Source organism: Sceloporus occidentalis, unplaced genomic scaffold, assembly GCF_023333645.1.
Source record: "Sceloporus occidentalis isolate IW3139 unplaced genomic scaffold, rSceOcc1.0.p SCAF_218, whole genome shotgun sequence".
NCBI lineage: Eukaryota > Metazoa > Chordata > Lepidosauria > Squamata > Phrynosomatidae > Sceloporus > Sceloporus occidentalis.
The window spans coordinates 396,023-419,000 of record NW_028317198.1 but is presented as its reverse complement, the minus strand read 5'-3'; the positions used below and the strand labels follow the sequence as shown (position 1 = coordinate 419,000).

The 22,978-nt window shown below is 45.0% G+C and overlaps 1 protein-coding gene across 1 annotated transcript in view; it reads right to left on the bottom strand.

Moving 5' to 3' along the window:
• The window catches only part of LOC149277329 (lysine-specific demethylase 4B-like), a 98,551-nt gene that overhangs the window by 36,040 nt on the left and 39,533 nt on the right, over nt 1-22,978 (bottom strand). Inside the window, exon 5 of the mRNA XM_089503046.1 lies at nt 388-437. Within this exon, the coding sequence (XP_089359172.1) occupies nt 388-437 (50 nt within the window). The remainder of the gene's footprint in view (nt 1-387; nt 438-22,978) is intronic.

Below are 22,978 nucleotides of genomic sequence, written 5' to 3'. Positions count from 1 at the left end.
GTTCAGATAGGAAGCAGGGATGCTACTTCTCAAAAATGAAAAAGCCAAGTAGGGCCTAAATGATCAGACTTTGAGCTACCTCATTTGACTTGACCAGGAACTCTTCATTTTCATGGAATACTGAATTTATCACTATCTTACTCAATGCTAGATATGTCAAATGGGTCTTGATCAACAATTAATATGTATTTTTTTCTTTTTCAAATGTTTATACCTTATATTTTATATTAGAAGTTTCCTTCAACTAGTTTATTCAGGATGCCATTTAAATATATTAAAATCATTGTGCCATTACATAAAAAAAAGTTTTAACGAGGAGGCAGTTTCTCAGGGCATAATCAACATATCGATTATGGTATTGGTTTTTGTAACTGTAAAAAGTCTCACCTTTTGCTAGGCGCTCAAGCCTTTTGCCATGTTCAGGTGGGACTGCATACCTATATAAACCAAAAACACATAATGTAAAGTTCCAACAAGGCTTTATTCATTTTAGAGTACATGCAGCTACTACCAAAAATTTAAAGTATGATTCTATATACTTCACACAAATAGCTAAAAACCAGAGCTTTTATACGTTTTAATCTTAAATTTAACAGTAATTCCCTTTTTGTCATAACACCCTATTTCCTAGTGGAATTGACGAAGATCATGACCTGGCACTATTTAGAAGATAGTGCCTTCCGATTTTAAATATGATGGTGTGTTTTAGGGTTTTTAATTCTCTTTTTTGGCAGATTACAGTTGTATTATTTTCAAGATCCATGGCTCTGGATTTAGGGATATTGCCTTATGTGTCTTTCCCCCCCCTGAATTTTACAGCAAGACACGAGGCTTCATATTTTGCATAACTTCCTTTACTGAATAACCTCCAACCCCAAAACACTTAATGATAAAAGAACAATAACCAATAAGAACAGAGCCCAAAGACCCTATAAATTATACAAAGTCCGGTCACTCCTCCTCTTTCTTTGCTGCTTAGCCTCCAGGTGAGAACCTTCCATTTTATTCGCCATTATTACACTAGGCCGATTACTTATATTCCATCTAGTACAGGGGCGTCCAACATGCGGCCCGCGAGACCTCGAGGTGCGGCCCGCGTAAGATCGGCAGCCAGGGCAACCGATCTTACGCGAGCCGCACCTCAAGCCCTGCTACTTACTTGTGGGAGGGTCTTCTGGACTGCACAGAGGAAGCGGAATTCACGTGACATCCTACTTCCTCTGTGCTTTAGCAGAGAAGGCAGAGGGAGGCCGCGCCCCCTGCTGAAGTCTGTGAGCGGCATCGAGGAGCTGCAGTGCAGGTTAGGGGGTGGGGAGGGTGTTTGAATGAGTGTGTGTGATTGAGGGAATGAATCTGTGAATGAATGATTATATGAATAAATGAGCGTGTGTGTGTGTGTGTGATAGCATGGATGTGTAAGTGCTGGAACCTGGGGGTCATTTTCGGTTTTGGCTAAGTGAACCCTGAATGTTTTGGTCCAGAATTTTCATTTTAGTTCATCCCTAGAATAAATCTAGGGAATCCTGAATTTGTAGTCGCAAAACTTTCAAGGCCCAGAAATCAGTGAGAGGAAGAGTAAAGGTTTTGGGTCATTTTACTTTATTTTAATCTGCATATTTTATTAAAGGCCATATTTTTTGTCACAGTGAAAAATGAGTATACAATTCTGATGAAGTGAAAAGAAAAAATGTCGGTGCGCTAAGCTAGTCTCAGGCTCAAATAATACAAATGTATAATATGAGGCCTCATATTATACATTTGTATTATTTGAGCCTGAGACTAGCTTAGCGCACCGACATTTTTTCTTTTCCCTGTTTGCACGTATTTGAGGTTGTTGGCTCCTCATCAGTCTGGTTGCAGCTTGCTGTCCAGGGGTTAAATGGGAGGAGGTTTAATTGCACCTCCCCCAACACATTAATCTGGTTTTGGTAGCAGTATAAACTGCTTTGTGTGCCCACTATGTAGGAGGTGAGAGTAGGTTCTCACCCTATTGAGAGTGTGCCTTGACGTGGCGGGTGAGCTTAATTATGCTCTCATTTATATTATGTTTATATATTTGTTGCCAACTTTATTAGGGTGAGAAGCGCAGACAGTATCTTGTTTTTTGTATAAATTCTGATGAAGTGGCCCACTGCAGAAAAAACTTGGACACCCCTGATCTAGTACATTGTTATTTGGGATTTTATTACCATTTTGGTGTTAGCTTGCATTTTGATCTATTTTGTATTTTCTTTGGTTTTCATATAATTTTCTTAATTTTTCTGCTGCGTCCAACCTTTATTATTTGAATTGTTTTAGTCATTTGGTTGTCTTGATTTGTTTTTTCCTACCTGATTTGTTTTTCCTACTTGATTGCCTTCCTGCCCGCGTGTCAACGTCGTTTATCTACACGACTGTCACGTGGGCCTACGTCTTCTCGCAGTCGTGCCGCGGCTTCTTTGCCGCGTGACGCGACTTCGCCGGCTTCCATGCGTGCGGCTGTGTCGTCCCGCGACGGTTTCTTTTCCCTCGGCTGAGCTTTCCAGCCGCGTGGTCCCTGATTGGGACCGCGCGGCGGGATCGCTCAACCTTTCCTTAGCCGCGGTCTCGGATTGTAGACTATTTGTCTGCAATCCGGCCGCGGTACTTTAGTTTCTTTTTTCCCCAGCTGGCTTCCCAGCCCCGTGGTCTCTAGTATCTGAGACCGCGCAGTGGGTTCGTTCAGCCTTCCTTGTTGCGCGGCGCGGCCATTTTGATTTCCGTAGCACAGTAGTACTGTGCATGTCTTTTATGCATAGGACCCTGGGTTCAATTCCCGGCTCCTCCATTTATTTAATTTTCAGTTTCTATATATTTTTTACTTTAACCTACGCCTGTTTATAATTGTTAAGCCTGCCTGCATTTTACATCCATATTGTTGCCTGCCTGTTGGGGTGAACCCCCTCCATTTATGCTGGCTAGGGTGAACCCCTCTGCTATCTACTGCCTTCCGGCTCTTATGTTGTTTGGGTCTTGGACCCACCATTTAGTACAGGGTCACGTGCCCTTTTAGGTGAATTAAAGTTTTATTGAAAATTTTTGAAAACATGGATAAACATAATACATCAAGACAATAGGGGGAAAGACATAATAATGAGGGTGGGGTAACGGGGCAGACAAAAATTCGAAATCTTAAGAGCAGTGGCAACATTCTATCACTGCATTTTTACACAAGTCTGAGTTGCGCAGGTCACGTGCCCTTTTATTTGCAAGGGTGAACCCCTCTGCTGTCTGGTGGGGGTGACCCCCCTCTTTCCCGCCTCTGTGCTACCGCTATATATATTTATTATTTTTAGGAGCTAGTCCCCACTATACAAGCGGTTTATCCTTGCCTCTCTCTTACAATTTCCCTTTTATGTGTTTCAGATAACACATTGGGCATTATGGCGGATGATTCGGAGACACCCATCCCTGCAGCTTTTCAGGCATGGCTTCGTGCTGCATTAGCGGCCTCTCTGCCCTCTGCTCTGGGTGAAGCTCAACAAGTCCACCCGGGACAGGCAGTCATTCCGGCAGACGCCGAGGAATCTGATAATGGGGTTTCCATCTCCCCCACAGACTGGGATACATCCCGCAAACGTAGTTGGGTGACTGCCCCATCCCTCTCAGACAAGGGCAAGGCTCCTCTGAAGCGATCCAGGCCTGTCACAGATCCCGGGTCGCCATCAGCCGACCTAGAGGCAGAATACGAGATATTGGATGAGTATCAGATGGGCTCCTCTGGTCACGGCTCTCCTTCCTGTTTGGCTCCCGTTTTGCCACCTGACGACCCCAAACCCTCCTGTTCCAAGCAGGATCAACCTTTTGAGGTCACCGATGAGATGGGCGTCCCACTTTTTGACCCCAGATCGATACGTCATCCACGCTCCACCGAATGGACCCCATCGGATCACATTGCGGAGTTTATCAAGTTTTGGATCCGCAGACCCCTGGATAAAGAGGTTCGCTGGCAGCTCCGGTCAGAATGCCCCAGGCCAACCGTTCCCGCTAAGGTCACCAGTACTCCTGAGTTCGACCCCAGGAAGGGGATTGAGCTTGGTCTGCGTTCCACTCAAGACAAGCTCTTGGATGTCACGGGTCCTCTTACACACATCTTTCAGATGGCGGACGAGGCCCTTCTCGATGGATCTCCATTGGATCCTCATTTGGTCCGCGAATGGACCCAGAGAGCCCTATGCCTTCTGGGGAATGCTAACTGTGCCCTGTCAGCCTAGCGCCGTAAAGCGGCTCTCTTCAAGCTCGATGCTAAGTTAGTGGAGTTGGCTCCCAAGGAGCTGGGTCCTGAAGCGAACGGATTGCTCTTTGGAGAAAAGTTCCTCAAGGATCTCACACGTCACGTTACAGTCTTCACCTCCTTGGAGAAGGCGCAGACATCTTTGAAGAATGTCTTCAGGTCCGGCGACCCTTTTTTCGCCAGCAGATCAGCCTCCTTCGGCTCAAGACCCCGATACCAGGACTCGGCCAACACCTTCAGGTCCCGCTTCCACACACCATTCCAGCGTGGAGCCTACCGTGGTAGAGGATCTTCGTCCTTCAGGGGGAAGACTGCGTCAGGTAAGAATCACTCCTGTTTATCCTCTACCTATTGCGGGCAGGACATTTTTTCCATTCTTGGTCAGCCCTTTCTTCGGACCCCTGGGTTCTTCAGACGGTCCTAGGGTTTCGTCTGGAGCTCGTTTCGGCCCCGGCGTCTCCTCCTTGCCCCCCTCGGTTTGCGCACGCAGCGGCCGCCCTCATTCATTCAGAACTCTGCTTGCTTCGGGACAAAGGGGCTATAGAACGGGCGTTTCTTAAGCAACATCTTCCTAGTGCGCAAGAAGTCGGGAGACTTTTGCCCCGTCATAAATCTGCGGGCCCTCAGCGCATTCATAGTTTACCGTCATTTCAAGATGGAGGGTATCCATCTCCTCCGCGACCTCTTACATACCAACGACTGGTTTACGAGGCTCGACTTAAAGGACGCCTACCTTACCGTTCCCATGCACCTGGACGACAGGGGTTTTCTGCAGTTCCATTGGCGAAACCACCTTTGGCAGTTCACTTGTCTCCCGTTCGGCCTCAGCTCGGCTCCCTGGTGCTTCACGAAGCTACTAAAGCCGGTTATGGAGTTTCTTCGTACGAGGAGCATCCGCACCATTATCTATTTAGACGACATCCTCCTTATGGCGGGTGACGTGGAGACCCTCCTTCGAGACACCTCGACCACGGTCCGTCTCCTTCAGGATCTAGGGTTCGTTATCAATGTGGAGAAGTCCTCTCCCCCCCCCCCCCAGACTGTCCAATTTCTGGGTTTCACGGTGGATTCTGTGGCAGCGGTACTCAGACTACCGGCCGCAAAGGTCCAATCTATAAAGAAGGAGATTCGTCGCCTGCTCAGTCGTCGCTGCGTTTCCCTTCGGAACCTCGCAAGGGTTATTGGCATCCTGTCCTCATCTATCCAGGCTCTCTTTCCGGGCCCGCCAGTGCTTAAAGACTTTCCACCTTCGCACGTCGGGTTCTTACGATCACCTTATCACTCTTTCCGACGAAGCTCGTCTGGAACTCCGCTGGTGGCTGGGGCACTTGGAGGCCTGGAACGGTCGTGCCATTTTTGGTTCGGTTACGGACTTCGTTCTGGACTCCGACGCCAGTCTGTTGGGCTGGGGAGCGGCCTGTGGACCTCGGAGGAGCGCGGCTTTCACATCAATTGTCTCGAGCTTATAGCTGGCTCCTTTGCGGTACGCAGTTTTACCAAAAACCTTACGCACTGCTCCCTGGTTCTATGCAGCGACAACGTGTCCGCGGTGAGGTACATCAATCGCCTAGGGGGCTCTCGCTCGCGACTTCTGACCGAGCTTATCAAGGATCTCTATCAATATTGTCTAGACAATCATCTGTCCATTCGGGCGGAGTATCTACCCGGGACAGACAATTTGGTAGCGGACTGGCTCTCGCGCCACTGGAGGGACCCCAGCGACTGGCGTCTACTCCCCTCGGTTTTTCACGCCATCGAGCTTCGACACGGTCCCTTTCATCTGGATCTATTTGCGTCCCGGACCAACTGTCAGACTCCAGCGTTTTTCAGTTGGCTGCCGGATCCGCTCTCGCTAGCTGCGGACGCGTTCCTTCAGTCATGGCCTCCCAGGGGAGCTTATGCGTTTCCCCCGTTCTCCATGATCCTTCGGGCTCTTCACACCCTAGCTCGTCAGGGTGTGACGATCGTTCTGCTGACCCCCCCCCCTCTGGAGAACTCAACCTTGGTTCCCGTTGCTCCTAGAGCTGTCTTATGCGGATCCCCTTCTTCTTCCATCGTTGGGGGACCTCTTGCTGGACCCAGAAGGGTATCCTCACCCTCTGGTCCTGCAGGATCGCCTGTCCCTGGTGGCCTGGACAGTTTCCGGGGATCCTGGGACATGTCAGGTTTATCGGCAACGGCTCAAGATCTACTCTGGGGATCCTGGGCTCCTGGCACCAGTAAATCCTACCTCCAGGCTTGGAAGGTCTGGAGTCGCTGGTGTATGGAACAGCGTTGTGATCCCTTTACGGCCCCTATAACGATCGTCAAATTTCTTAGCTCATCTTTTTTCCCAGGGGAAGTCGTACAGGACCATCAACCTATTTCGGTCGGCCATCTCTGCTGCGCACGTTCCCGTGGCGGGCCTTGGGGGTCGGTAAAGACCCCGCGGTCTGTCGGCTCCTGTGTGGCATTCGGTCTTCCAGACCCCCTTTGCCTCGCTATGCATCTTTTTGGGATGTTTCCAAGGTCCTTGAGTTCCTGGAGCTTTGGCCAGACAACGACCGGTTGTCCCTACATCAATTGTCTGCCAAGCTTGCCTTGCTTCTTTGTCTTGTGTCATTCCGTCGAGTTTCAGATGTTTTGGCCTTTGATGTTTCTTCTTTTTCCCCTACGGGTGTTTCCGTTCGCGTCTCACGCCGGACTAAATGTCAGTCGTCCTCGGTTTCTTATCCTTATTTCCCGGACAGGCCTCGGTTGTGTGTGGCGCGTTGCGTTTTAGCTTACATTCACGCGTCTAAACCTTTTCGTTCCCCTGGTTCGGGTCCTCTGTTCATCTCTTATGTTCGACCTTTTCGCCCGGTTTCGAGTCCCACCTTGGCCAGGTGGATTCGCTGGATCCTTCAGTTGGCTGATGTTCCGGACTCTTTTGGGGCTCACTCGGTTAGGGGTGCGGCTGCTTCGGCGGCTTTCTCTGCAGGCAGTTCCATGGCTGACATCATGTCGGCGGCAGACTGGTCTCGGGAGTCCACGTTGCGGACTTTTTACTTTCGCCCCCAGTCTCATGCTTCTTTGTTTTATTGTTGGGCGTTAAAATTGCAAAATACGAAGCCTCCTGTCTTGCTGTAAAATTGGAGATTAATCTAGCCTTGGTGCAGAATTAATCTGAATTTTATTAAAGACAGGAGGCGAGTATTCCCCCCCCCCCCTTTTATGTCTTCCCTCCCTGGGTTTTTTCGTTGGTTTCGCCTTTTCGGGGGTTATTTGTATGTGTTTATTCACAGTATTGATTTCATGGTGTGTTTTTCAGTTTTATAACTAGTTTCATGTGTCTCTCCTTTTATTACCATGTTTTTTCCTTGTTATAATTGCCTGGTAGTCTCACGTATTTATTCTCCTTTTCAGGCCGGTCCTCCCCGGTCTAGGGTGTTCGTGGATCCTGTTCGTTGAGTTTTATGCTGGGATGTTGCTGTTTTTCCTGTTTTTTTTCCTGTTCGGCTTATCCTGGCAAAGAAAGAGGAGGAGTGACCGGACTTTGCATCATTTATAGGGTCTTTGGGTTCTGTTCTTATTGGTTATTGTTCTTTTATCATTAACTGTTTTGCTGCTGGAGGTTATTCAGTAAAGGAAGTTATGCAAAATACTCGCCTCCTGTCTTTAATAAAATTCAGATTAATTCTGCACCAAGGCTAGATTAATCTCCAATTTGTATTCATTAGATTTTGTTACTTTTACTTAGTTCAACAAATCTGTTTCTTGCGAGCGGCTTTGTCATAGCATCAGCATTCATGTTCAGTCTCGTAACACACTTTGTTCAACCAAATCATGAATGTAAGTTTAATGCATCCTTGATTGTCCTCAAGCAACTTACATAACCAAACAACTTCTTGACTGGCACAGGCAGCAGATACGTATTCTGCTTCTGTAGAAGACAAAGCCACTGAGATCCGTTTCATGCTGAACCAAGATATAGGACTGTTTCCTAATCTGTACTAGTCACCACTTGTATATTTGGAAAGGTGAACTCAATACTCTCAATCAGAGTCCACATATTCTATGAGGTTCAAGTCACCCGTTGCAGACAGTTTCAAACTCATGTCTTTCGTCTGTTTGAGATACCTCATGCAGTCCAGTCCCTTTCATGTGGCTCACGCGTCTACTGAGAAGCGACATGGAGTCTGCAATGTCTAGAGGTGTGGTGGTTGCAATATACAGAAGTGCCTCAACTGCTTCTCTATATGTATCATTAGTTGGGAGAAGGTCTCTGTCTCCTTAAAGCTTTAGATATGCTGTTGCCCATGAGAGTGCTCGCTTCTTTGGCTTCGGTCATGCCAAATTGCTTAAGAATTGCTGAATAAATTTTAGATCTTGGTTTAAAATGAAGTTGCCGTCCTCCTCGCGTTGTATGTTGATTCCTAGGTACTATGTAACATCTACAAGGTATACCTTTAGTTGGCTCTGAAAGTGTCCATGTCCGGCAGCACTTACGCACTTTGCTTGGCAGTCTTTGTATCTCGTCCCATGAATGTGACTACGTCAGCCATATATGACAGGCATTTGGCTGGGATGCGCTTTTTACTTTCCTAATCAAAGTCACTTGTTGCTTAGTTTCTTCTTTTTCAGCATTTGGATTATCAGTGTTTATTTCTGTGTCAATTTATTCCTCTTCTTCCTGTAGCACTGATATGGAGTTTCTCTCTGTCAGAACAGTTTCATGTAACTTTAAACACAGAAGTTTCACCAATAAACTTCTGCTGACTGTAACCGTGTTTGTATCTTGATGTAGAATTTGGTATCCCTTTTGGGATTCACTGTAACCCACTGTAACGCATTCCATTTTGTATGTTTTTCTTTTGGAATGTGCACATAGGCTTTGCTTCCAAAATTCTGATATATCTAAAATCTGGTGTTTTTCCATTCCACAATTCATGTGGGGTTTTCTCATTGCTTTTCCTGGTAAGCGATTTTGGATATAGCACGCTGTCATAATTGCCTCTCCCCAGTATGTGTTTGAAATACCCGCATCAAAATGCATGCTCCTTCCACGCTCTCATAGATTACAGTTCATTCTTTCTTTCTGCGACCCTGTTTTGTTCTGGGTTGTAGGGAACAGTAGTCTGGAACATACCACTTGTATATTCAGTTCCATTGTCTGTACACAATATACCTGGAATTCTGTCAAATTTGTTATTTACTTCAGCCAGATATTGTTAAAAATTCTCTAGTAATCAATGAAAGTGAGAAAATACCTCTTCTTTCCTGGAGTCAAAGTTTTCATTGGACCACAAAGATCTGTCCAGAGGCTTTTGAGCTCTGCTGTTGCTGTGCTTTGGAAAAGTTTTTCTCGTCATTTTTCCTTTTAAGCAACACAGTTTATGCTTAGGAAGTGATTCAGATCGCTTCCTAAGCTGTTTTAGCCTGCCACCACCGTGATCTTTGATGCACCGCACTTGCGAGGCTTCCGTGCATGCTGCAAATCAAAAGTTTGCATACCCTTGGAGAATTGGTAGCATATGTCTATGAGGCCCCACATTTTTGCAGGTGGTATAGCTGCCCATTCGCCTCCAGGTCATGCATAGTCTTTGGTCGTCTTGTATAAACCGCATGTTTAAGATCTCTCCAGAGTGGCTCGATGATATTACGGTCAGGAGACTGATGGCCACTCCAGAACCTTTACCTTTTTCTGTTGTAACCAGGAGGGTTTACTTGGCCTATTTTAGTCTTGTTACTCCAAATTACAGTGTGCTAGAAGCTGCCAGGCATGTTAAGGTGTTGTTTGGCATATTGTAACAGGGCTTTTTGGTGGCATCGGTGCAGTAAAGGCTCCTTCTGGCAACTTGACCATGCAGTTCAAGCATAATTGTATTGTGTTCCTTGAAAGATCTATGTCGTCTTCTGGCAGTTGGGGCTGAAATCTTTCTTGGTCTACTTGACCTTGGCTTGGTATCAATAGATCCCCAAATTGTTTATTTATTAATAAGTGATTGAACAGTACTGACTGGCATTTGTAAGGCTGTGGATATCTTTTTTATATCCTTTTCCATCTTTATAAAGTTCCATCACCTTGTTACGCAGGTCTTTTCACAGTTCTTTTCTTCTCCCCATGGCTCAGTATCTAGCCTGCTAAGCGCATCTACGTGAGAGCTAACAAACTCATTGACTATTTATACACAGACACTAATTGCAATCAGGGCCATCATAATTATGATTTAAAAAGGTGCCAAACAACTTGGTGAAAATAAATGGCTTCATATGATCACTAGCCTTAAATAAAATACTGCTTTTTTGCATGATCTATCATTTTCAAAATCAATGCCAACATTTCACAATTTCTGGCAGGGTATGCAAACATTTGAGCACAACTGTATCAGCACCATCTGAATTCATTGTCTTTGCATAGTGTCAGGAACCACAATTCAAAATGAAGCTTTGCGTGCAGTTAAAGCAACTTTATTAAAAAGAGCCAGGATCAGGATACGAGATGTCAGCGAGTCAGGAACAAAGCAGGATCAGAATACCAGAGGTGGGTGTGGTTAGGAACGTAATCAGGATCAAAAACCAGAGAAGGGAAGTCAGCCAGGCAGGATCATACACATAAAAACCACACACTAATGGAGAAGGCACAAAGCAGTCAGAGACAATGCAATGACAGAGAGATACTGCAAGGAAGGGGCTGGTTGATTAACAGGTAACCATGGAGACAGAGAAGGAAAGACTGCTTGTTAGTCATCAGCTGAGGTGCACTTGTACTGAGCGGAGAAGAAAGTAGTGGAGCAGGGGAAGGGTGAGAACCCTGAAACACATCAACTGTTGCTTGGCAAACAAAGTATTAGGATGTATTAAAAACAATAAATATTCTGGAGTAAAAAGAAGGCCCACGTAATTAGTGAAGGGATAGAATCTTATTCAGGGTAGCCTACCGAAGCCTGTTGGAGTAGTTAACAAGGGGGTGGGTCTAGACACAAAGGGAGGCTATTAGCAACGCAATAAGTTTTGAAAAAACAAAATATTGGGAGAATAGACATTTTTGGCTTATATGAGGCAGACACACCCAAGAGACATGCTCCCTATTTTGTGCAAACATCCAGGATAAAACAAAACAAAAAACGTTTGTCAATGTCAATGTAGCAACTGTTTTTACATGAACTTGTGAAGAGACAAATTTGCAGCAGTCAACAGAGCCTTGACAGAGGCGGGGACTTGCTATGCGGTCTGGCATCACAGAAGTGTGTGACCGCCATTTTGTGCATTCCCCGCTAGCATGTGGGAATGCAAAGCCTTGGAAACAACAAATACTTTTAAACCCATCGCTATGGAGTGGAGAACAGGTTTCTGGTTTTACCCGTTTGATTGTTAGGCTCCATAATTTTTAGCAAAACTGTAAAAATTCAGTAAAAATGGTTGTACCTTTAACTTTAAATATTGTGTTTGCAATATTAAACTATTGTCCATTGAGCAATAGACCATTTCTAGGTCCAGCGAAAGCCACAAAAAGATTAGCTTCTCCAAGAAGCAGTTCTCTACAGGTAGATCTTTCAGCATCTGAGTAGATCCAGAGAATGAAACTGACATTATCTGTCATTCCTTGGATTTGGATATAATACAGGTAAGATAATATCTTGTTTTAAATGGAAAGGAGAAAAAAACCCTTTGGTATAAATTCCGGAGAGGTACGTAAAAAACACTATTCTACAAAAAAAAAGTAAGGTAAAGACTTAAAGTTGGCATGGTCTATATCTCTATATCTACTCTCCTGGCTGACATCAACACCACTAGCATTCAGAGGGACCTCTTCTACTGGTTCGAATGGAGCCTTTACTAGACTAGTCAGAACTAAATTTTAAATTTAACTAGATGGCTTCTGAAGGGCTGAATTCAAGAGGTCGCCAGCAAGAAGGGCTTAAGCCAAAGATTAACGCAATTAATTGCCGTAACGCAATTTTGACAACTTCTTCAGAACGATCAAGTCTAATTAATTTCTGCTTTTAAAAAGGCAGGCCATTAGCTTCAGATGTACTGGATTTGGATGACAGATTGGATCTTGCTGTAGAAGATCTGGCGTGACTTCCAAGGTTATGGGTTCTGTCATTTACAGACAAATTAGCTCTGGGTATAAGATCTTCCTGGTACAATCTAGAACTAATAGTATTACAAGGCACTTGTCTACTCTGATCTTTTTCAGGGCCTAAGTTATTAGCGGTAGTGGAGGATATAACCCATCTTGAAAATCCATGGCTAAGGGCTGACCTACCGTAGACAGAGAGAATAATTAATTCACCTTCTTATTGGTAGATGAGGCCATGAGCTTTATATCGCGTGCCTCACTTTTCCGAAATATTCTGGAAGGTTAAGTGGTTTCGACTACATTCTCCGGGCAGAATGGGTCTTCTGCTGAGAAAATCAGCTCATATATTCTTTCCCTTTGAAAGCCAAGAGATATTGCCAATAGAAAGTTTTTTGTACCTCCTTTACGCTTCAAGTATCCTACCACAGTGCGGTTGTCTGATAGCACCTTTACTGCGTTCACGTCTGTCAGGCCTGAAGAGCTTTCCAGACTGCTAGCAGTTCCAGAAAATTGATGTAAAAACAGCTTTCCTTGGTAGGCCTCTGACCTTGTAGGAAATGCCCTTCCAGGTATGCGCTCAGCCCTGGCGTGTAAATGACATACCAGCTGGGCTCAATCTACTGAAGACCCTACGTCAGTCTTTTTCTTTGTAACTACCACCTCAGGGAGCATCTTACTTACATATGAAGCACAAATCTCTTTTCCAGAAAAGCAATCGACTGGTCCCACACTTTAAGGATTAAACGCTCAAGATGTTGCATATGAAGTAATGCCAAAAAAATGAGCCTGCCTGGCTGAGGTCATCACTCCTAAGAGTCTCATCAATAGTTCCAGACTACAACTGTGATAGTTGTTTGCAGAACGGCAAGAGTAAGTTTGGTTAACTTCTGGATCTTCTCTTCCAGGAGAAGTGTCCTCTGCAGGGTCGTATTATCAAACCAAAAAGATTACTCTTCTGGTTGGTTGCAGACATGACTTTTGGAAGCTATAATTCAGTGCAGGTTCTGAAGAAGAGCCAGTCCTCTGTATCTGGAGAACTCGAAGTTCCGTAGAACTTGCCACTAGAACCTTCTTTTCTGAGAACAGCCAAAACTTCCACCATGATTGTGGTAAATACTTTTAGGGCTGAGGTAAGTCTGAAAGGAAAAAGCTTAAAACTGCTGATGGAGGATCCCTGTAGAAGAAGTTACTGCCACCGACAGAAACTTCTAAGATTCCTTTTGAATAGGTACAAAGAAGGAATGCATTCTTAAGGTCCAGGGTAACCTTTAACTCTCCCTGAGAGAATCTCTAACATGGATAAAGTGACCTTAGAAGCCTTAGATTAATCACTAACTGAAAAGTCTCTCAAGGATTTCTGTACTACAAAGACTTGGGAAAAGACACCTTCTCCTTCCAGGGGGATATGGAGAGAACCTCTTGGAAACTTGTTTATTTTTTTTAATGGGTGCGACCATCTTGCAAGAGGCAAAATTTCTTGCAATAGCACTTGTAACCACTCTCCGGAGTGGTCACAGTGTATCCTGGGGTGTGTCTTCTGTGCCACAGAATGCCTTCTATTGAAGAATTTCTAAGATTATTTAATGAGATGTTGTGCCGGACACATCATTGCCCATTAACTGACCGTTTTCCTGTGATGTGTCTGCCATGACACCGCAGAAATATTATGCCATAAGGGGCTAAAATCACAATAAACTGGTACAAAAGGAGGGACCTGCATTTGTGAGTTTACAATCTAGTGGGTGGATGAGGAGGAAGTGAAGCAGTAGGAGATGACTGCTTGGATGGGGATGAGCTGATAGGGTCCAGATGATCTATAGAGATTGTTGATCTTTCAAATGGCTTGATTAGGACGATGGCTGAGTGTGTTAAGCAGAAACATTGTACGCGTCTCGAAAAAAGGTAAGTGCAGACAGACAACAAATGAGATTGTAATTTGTGAGGATGGGATGCTTTCATCTGAGAGTGGTTAGTGGTGGGGAGGGTATGAGGAAAGGTGATAATGGCATATGAGCTAAGGTAGGATGATGGCAGAAGCGAGGGAGAGATGTGGACTGTAGAGGGGTGGGCAAAGGGAAAGGGAGATGAAATATGTTTAAGGAAAAGAGTAAAAAATGTAGGGGTTCATAGTAAGGATTAGATTGAGAGTAGCTGGGTTACCTGCTGATTGCATGAGGAGATGGTGTTGCAGTTCCCCTCCAGTGTAACACTTATAAAGAGTCCACTTCGGGTGAGGCCACTGTAGCTACATTTCCAAGCAATCTTGTTTCCAAGTGAAGCCTAGGGATTTATAGGGCTACCTCACACGTGGTCAGATAAAATGATTGCATATAGAATGCAGATGTTTCACACCTTGTTTTAACAGTTCTAATTAAGCTAGACAAGAGGGCACCAAAGTGAACCCTTTAAAATCAGCAGGGTATAATAAAGACAGGCAGGATAGAGAGATACAATGTGAACACAAGTGGTTACAGCAGGAAATGAGGGGTTCAGGGGTGGATCAGATGCACTGAGATACTTATACCTGTAAGAGAGGAGAGGATGACATTATATACAGATTGGAAGGTGATGATAGCATGAAAACCAGAGATGGATGTCTCGATAGTGCAGTGTAACTCTTACAGTATCTGTCTACTTATAAAGGGTCCACTTGGGGTATAGCCACTGAAGCTACATTTCCAAACAAGTTAAATATCAGGTAGGTGTTTACTGACAGGTTTTACGACACAGCTCATTAGGAGCATCTTAAAGTGCCTGGTCTACACACTCCCCCTTTCCCACGTGACACCAAATGGGTGGTCTCCTAGAGAAAAAGATTCCTATAAAAATGGAAACGTCTGTTTTTTTTGTATTTTTTTTTCCCCCAAACTTCAAGGACAACCATCTTAAATTCACAGGACTCATATTGTGCAACTGTAATGGTACGTGGGAATTTCTTGCTTTATTTTATGGACTGTTTTGCTAATCTGTAACCTTTATTTCTGTATGCACTTTATTCCTGTATTTTCATGCGCAGCACTGTGAAACTTTTTTTCAGATTAACCCCTTTGTGACAATGACTGATTTATTTTTTTTTGTACCCTTCGTGACAATGGCTGTTTTAACATTTCTGTGGTGCTCGTGTTTAGCTGTAATTTTCTTCTTTCCGGTTTACTGAACCCACACAAGGTCTCTGCAGCCTGGAAGACTGTGTGAGTAAAGATTCCAGGACAGAGTACCAAGTGAAGGGGTATTGTGTCACTATATATATATATATAATTTATTTTTTTTCTAGGACAAGAAGGGTTTCCTTTAGATGTCATTATTTTGATTGTACCATATAATTTACTATAAAAAAAAATTAAAAATTAAAGAAAAGGAATTTTTCTGAATTTTACTTGAAAAATCTTTTAGTCATCTATAAAAGCAACTAAAAAAACCTGCTAAGTAGATTCTACTATTTGTCCTGAGTTTAGAAATACCCAATGTTTTTGTTTTTTGCTTTTTTCTGCAAGTTATAGGGCAATAAGTACAAGTAGCATTTTTGTCAAAACCATTTTTCCAAATCTGGTAATTCTTCATCCACATGCTATTCCGGGTATCTTCGAAGCTGGCCAATGCAATTTACCCCATCAAACCATATATTTTATATAAAACTAGACACCCCGGGGTATTTTAAGTGCTGTATTTTAACTCTTTCCATCCACACATTTTACCACCACTCTTTGTCATACTTTGTGGTAGTCATATTTTTTGCCATTTTTCTTTCACACACTTTTTATTCAGGTATGAATTAACAGGTCTTGGTATATGTCACCGTCACATAACATCTCATTTCCTGAGTACAGTGATACCACCCATGAATGGGTTTGCCTGGCTGTTTTGGGGCAAAAGGGTCACAGTTGGGACATGCACATTTTTCAATGTTGACCTTTTGGTGATCCATTGCCCATGCCTCATTTGGTACATCTTTGAGCATGGTCAATTCAATGTGCCCAATAAAACCATATATTTTTGAAAACTAGGCACCCCAGGGTATTTCAAATGGTGGTATTTTAATTCTTTGCATGCACTAATTCTACCACCAGCCTTTGTCAAAATTTGCAGTAGTATTTTTACCCGCACACGTACTTTAGGTATGAATTTACAGCCCCTGGTATATGTCACTGTCACACCCCAATATGTGTTCAGCAACATCTCCTAAGAACAGTTATACCCCAAATGCATGGGTTTGTCGGGTTTTTTGAGTGCTAAAAGGCCACATTTGGGACATGTGCATTTTTCAAATTGGAAATAAAGACATGTGGTCATCCTTCCCCCTGTGTTAATTGGGACATTGTTGAACCCAGGCCAATTAAATGTACCCCATCAAATCATACATTTCTTAAAAGTAGACACCCCATGGGCATTGCCCATGGAAGGTTGCCCTGACGGTGATATCAGTGAGAAATTATTTTTGTGTGTTACCATTTTTTAAATATTTTTTTAACTGCCGTATTCGATTAGAAGACGACCCCCAAAAATTTGAATATTAATTTAGGAAAAAAGCCTGAATATAAGACTACCCTATAGGAAAAATGTTTTTACTAGTAAATATTAATTCACATGTAAACAATTTTTTCATATTTAATAAAAACTATGATTGGAAAAAGGGTTTTGTTTTTATTTCCTTTTTTTACCACTCTGCCCCAGTTATGCACATCTGGCCCCCAGATATGCCTTATACACCCTTATATGCCACTCTGCCCCAGATATGCCTTATACACCCTATATGCCACCCTGCCCCCCAGAAATGCCTTATACCCCCTATTTGCCACTCTTCCTTCCAGATATGGCTTATACTTCGTATTTGCCACTCTCCCTTCCAGAAATGCCTTATACCTGCTATTTGCCACTCTCCCCCACAGATATGCCTTACACCCCCTATATGCTACCCTGCCTCCCTGATATGTCTTTTAACCCCCTATATGCAACTCTACCTCCAGAAAACTATTAAACCCCCATGCCACTCTTAACCCCCTCCCCCCCCGACTTACCAGTGCATCCCTTTATTTGCTGTGGCCCGTGCGTCAGAATCCCTGGGACTTCTATAAATGAGCACCGGAAAGTCATGTGATGCTGGTGCTCCATCATAGAAGTCCCGGCAGAAGCGCATTGCACAGACCTCCACCGGCTGCCAGAGAGGCAGATCCGGGTCCCCCGGGGGATCTGGATCTTAGTCTTGTAGTCAGACCTCTATTTGAGGTCTGATTAGAAGATGACCTCAAATATAAGGGGTATTTTTCAGCATTTGCTCTGAAAAAAAAAACTCATCTTATAATCAAGCAAATACGGTATTTTGTTTTTCTTATTTATACATTAAGTAACTTGCTTTCTGTAAGTGGCCAGTTTGTGCACCACAGCAGAAGTAAGTACAGCACTAGAGTTGTAAAGAGAAACTAAGGTAAGTCGGATATTGTTTAAATTCTGTAAATACACGTCCCTCCATAAAACATGAGCAAGCTTCGAGATCTCACTCAGTGCACATCATGCCAGATGTATGCATGCTTTGAACAGCAGTTCCAGGGTGCATATCGCTGTGGCAAGTGTGAACAATTGGCCTCTCTGGAAGCTGAGATTGGAGCTCTCAAGAGGCACAATGAAACAGAGAGATTGACAATCTTGAGAGGAGTCTCTTGCTCACTGAGCAGAGTTTAGATGGGGCCCCTAGCAATGAGGGAGGAGATCAGTCCGAATAGAGCCAGGCACACAGCTGGGTGACAGTAAGACATGGTTGCAGTGGGAGAGAGAAGGCAGCCACCCCAGAGTTTCTCCATCCCAACAAATTCAAGTGAGCATGTTGGGTAGGCAGACTCAGAGGTGGGTTTTCTGGTAAAAGCTGTTTTCCCCAACAATGTGCAGGGGATCCAGAAGGAAGGGAAGCCCAGGCAGGTTTGCTGTCTCCCGGGTTCGGCATGTTGCAGACATAGTGGATAAATTATTGGGAGGGACTGATGAGGATTCAGCTGTCTTGGTGCACATTGACACCAATGACATAGTAAGAGGAAAATGGAGTGTCCGAAAAGGTAATTTTAGGGATTTCGGGAATAAGATTAAAAAAAAGGACCTCCAAGGTAGTATTCTCAGAGATACTGTCTGTGCCATTCGCTACACCAGAAAGGCCGCTGGAGATTAGGCAGCTAAATGCATGGCTGAAGTCTTGGTGTAAGAAGGGCTTTGGGTTTTTACAGCACTGGGCTGATTTTGCTTTGGGGTACGATCTCTATTGTCATGATGGATTGCACCTGAATCCAAGAGGGTCCAATGTGCTTGGGGAGAGAATGGCTAGATGGTTGGAGGAGATTTTAAACTAGGAATGGGGGGGGGTCAGGAGGGAATAAATACTGGGCTAGACAGTATAGAAAGGGAAGGCGATTTACTTAGTAACCAGGTGGGTGGATCTGGGGGTTTAGTCTATACAGATAATAGGGAGAAGCATATATTTTGCCCCCCAAAACAAAGACAGAAAGTGATTGCAGCATTAGTGTTGAATGACATTTCCACAAATGCTTACAGTTTAGGGAATAAGATCCATGAACTTCTAACAGTAGTGGCAACTGAGAATGTTGATATAGTGGCCGTTTCTGAGACATGATATAATGAGAAAAATGGCTGAGACATATCAATACCGGGGTACTCTTTATATATAAAAAAAAAAAAACACAGAAAGGGGAGGGGTGGCCCTATAAGTGAAAAACAACATAAAATCTAACATAACACAAGTTGGCAAGAAGAACATAGAGTCGGTTTGGGAAAAGTAAAGTAACTTGTGTTAGGTGTGATTTATAGACCTCCAGGACAAGTAGAAGAACTAGATAATCTACTAGCGGAGAAAATGGCTGAAATGACAGTGAAGGGGAAGGTTATTATGACGGGTGACTTTAATCCCCCGTCATAATAACCAAAACGCCGCAAAGTGAAGGACACCTACGGCACTGCACACCACGCCCCCTCCTTCCGATCTCACACCCCGTGGAGGAGACGAAACGTCCTTTGGACGTCGTCGCGGTTGGGGGCGGGAGCTAGAAGGGCGGCTGGTTTAAAAACTGAGCACTGATACATGTTCAGCGCTCAGTTGTTCTTACAACTAATCTGTATACGTTCTCTGCTGGATTCCTGTTGCCGACCATTGCATGTATATTGACCTCGTTGACCTCTCTGCTCCTGACTCGGATTGCCTGACCATTCTCTGCCTGATACCCGGTACTGACCCTTGCTTGCATAATGACCTTGTTGACTATACTATCTGTTGCACTGTGCTGTCCAGGAGTCATCCTTACCTGTTGGGCACACTAAAGAGACTGATACCTTATTCCCTGTATCCTGGTTTCCTCACCTGTTCAAACATAATATAACAACTGAGCCCTTATGGAAACCGCGGGGTTAGCTGAAGCTGTGACTGCTCCCGCCCAGCAGATGGCGACATTCACGCAGTGCCTACACGAAGTCCAAACTGGACAGAATCAACTACAACAACAGATAGTACAAACGCAAGGTGCTCTCAATGTTCCTGGTGAACCTCCTCCTATACCCCTTGGGGTGCCAGGACCACCTGTACTACAAGGAGCAACCGCGCCTGAACCACAGGTGCCCTTGCCAGAACGATAAACTGGAGACCACACGAATTACAAGACATTCATAACCTCGTGTCAGGTCTTGTTCGGCCTCAAACCGAGAACTTACACCAATGATTATATCAAGATACACAGTCATATCTCTATTATCCGAGAAACCACAACTCTGGGCCCATCACCTGCTCCGCAGCAAAAGCCCTGTACTTGAAACGTAGACATCCTTCCGGCAGGCCATGGATGCCCTATACGATGAACCGTTCAGGACCACTTCCGCTACAAGTGCTTTAAGGGCCCTTCGTCAAGGCAAAAGACCGGTAGAAGACTACATAGCGGAATTTCGGCGTATCACCCTAGAGACAACATGGAATGAATCAGCATTGCATGACCAGTTCCGGTTGGGTCTGTCGGATTCTATACGTGATGAACTTGCCAGATCTGCTATCCCATCCTCCTTGGAAGACTTCATCAAGTTATGCATACAGATCGACAGGAGGTTACGAGAGGCCGAGCGATTATCAGCTCCTTCTCACGCACGGTCCATCCCCACACCACAAACCAAAATCACTCCCAAAGAAACCACAGAGGAACCTATGCAGATAGGACTCATCCGAGGTCCTTTGTCGGGTGCCGAGAAGGAACGACGTCGGTCTCTTGATCTCTATTGTGGCACTATGCCAACAAGTGTCGAAACAGGAGATGGCCATCCAGGGGTAAGCTACCCTCATTGTCGATTCCTGCCACCCACGGTGTTTCTCCACCTTCATCACATCATGTGTCCCTCTCCATTTCATTGCAGTGGAAGGGGTATTCTGTAGCTTTCGCAGCGATGATTGACTCCGGAGCCAGCAGTAACATACTCGACACCGGCTTAATCCAGTAGTATGGCATACCCTTCCAGAAGAAGATGACACCTCTACTGCTGCAGTTAGTGGACGGACGCCCTCTACAGTCAGGTCCTATCACCACAGAGACATTACCCTTACGCATGCACATCAACCTTGATCACACGGAGGACATATTGTTTGACGCAATTCCCTCTCCTGTGTTTCCCGTTATCTTAGGGCTTCCCTGGTTACCGACCAAAAACCCTAACATTGATTGGAACTCTTGTTCTGTGTCAATCCTCTCCAAAAAAAAGCACTCGTTCACACAAGCTGCCTCTGTCCATCAATGTAGCACACAACCACAGCTCCCTTCCGATCCCCACGATTCCGAGCCATTATAGCCGATTTGCCGATGTGCTCAAGAAAAAAAGCAGCCAATCGATTAACACCACATACGGAATACGACTGTCCGATTGACTTGTTTCCAGGTGCCCCTATCCCATTCAGCCACTTGTATCCTATGTCCGAAACTGAACTCGTCACTCTCAAGGACTACATCGACGAGAACCTAGCCAAAGGCTTCATCAGACCGTCCACCCTCCCCTGCTGGAGCAAGGATATTCTTCATTCCCAAGAAGGACGGTGGGTTATGTCCTTGCGTTGACTACAGGGAGCTGAATAACGTGACGGTAAAATAATCAATATCCTCTACCGTTAATCCCAGAACTAATGGAACGTGTTGGCACCGCCTCATTCACCAAAATAGACCTGAGAGGAGCGTACAATCTGGTGAGGATAAAAGAGGGACATGAATGGAGGACAGCATTCAGATCCCGGTACGGACATTTCATGAATGATGTGTTCTGAGACATGTTGGATCAGTTTGTTTGTTTTATCTGGACGACATACTGATCTACACTCCGTCGCTGTTGGAACACAGAGAACACTTATATGCTAAACCTGAGAAGTGCGTGTTTGAAACACAGGCGGTAGAGTTTTTGGGCTTCATATTAACCCCTACATGGGTGGAGATGGATCCAAAAAAGGTTAATGCTATCCTTCAGTGGCCTTCCCCGACCCCACCCAGAAACGGTGTTCAGAGGTTTGTCGGTTTTGCGAACTTTTATCGGAAGTTCATCAGGAACTTCTCCAAAATCATACAGCCTATCACCGCTCTAACTTCCATCAAACGAAAATTCTGCTGGACCGAGGAAGCTCAGAGCTTTTCTTTTCCTGAAGGAGCGGTTCACGTCAGCCCCCATATTGATCCATCCGGTGCACCAAAGACCTTATACGTTAGAGGTTGATGCCTCCGACACCGCAGTCGGTGCTGTTCTCTCGCAAAGGGCTGATACCGACAACCAGCTCCACCCGGTTGCCTTCTTCTCACGAACCACGACTCCCGCAGAACAGAATTATGGGGTCAGAGAAAAAAAATGTAGCCATGAAATTGGCACTTGATGGAGACATCTGCTGGAGGGGACACTCCACCCCCATTTTCACAGATCACAAAAATAGGGCTGCAACAACTAATGGATAAAATCGATAATGAAAATTGTCGTCAACTACCGTATTTGCTCGATTATAAGACGAGGTTTTTTTCAGAGCAAATGCTCTGAAAAATACCCCTCGTCTTCTAATCGGGGTCGTCTTATAATCAGACCTCAAATAGAGGTCTGACTATGAGACTAAGATCCAGATCCCCCGCACCGCTGCAGGGGACCTGGATCCTTCTGTCTCCCCCCACCCCACACACACTTACCGGGGCTTCCAATTTCCTGCTGTATACAGGGGCAGCGGGATGACGTCCACGAGATCCGCGTAGACAACTTCCGCTGCAGCCGGATGGAGGTGTGGCTAGCAGCGGGGATTGTCTGCGTCCATCACGCAGACCTTCCCCGACTGTCAGAGATCAGAGAACTCTGATCTCTGACAGCCGGGGAAGGTCTGCGCGATGGACGCAGACAACCCCCGCTGCTAGCCACACCTCCTTCCGGCTGCAGCATAAGGAAGACTGCTGCCTCGGTATACAGCAGGAAATTGGCACGCACCGGTAAGTGTGTGTGTGTGTGTGTGTGTGTGTGTGTGTGTGTGTGTGGAGTGTTAAATGGGCGGGAGACAGAAGGAAGACTGCTGCCCCGGTATACAGCAGGAAATTGGAAGCACCGGTAAGTGTGTGTCTGTGTGTGTGTGGGGGGGAGGGAGTGTTAAATGGGGGCATAGGGCATTTCTGGAGGCAGAGTGCTCTATGAAATGCCTTTTAACC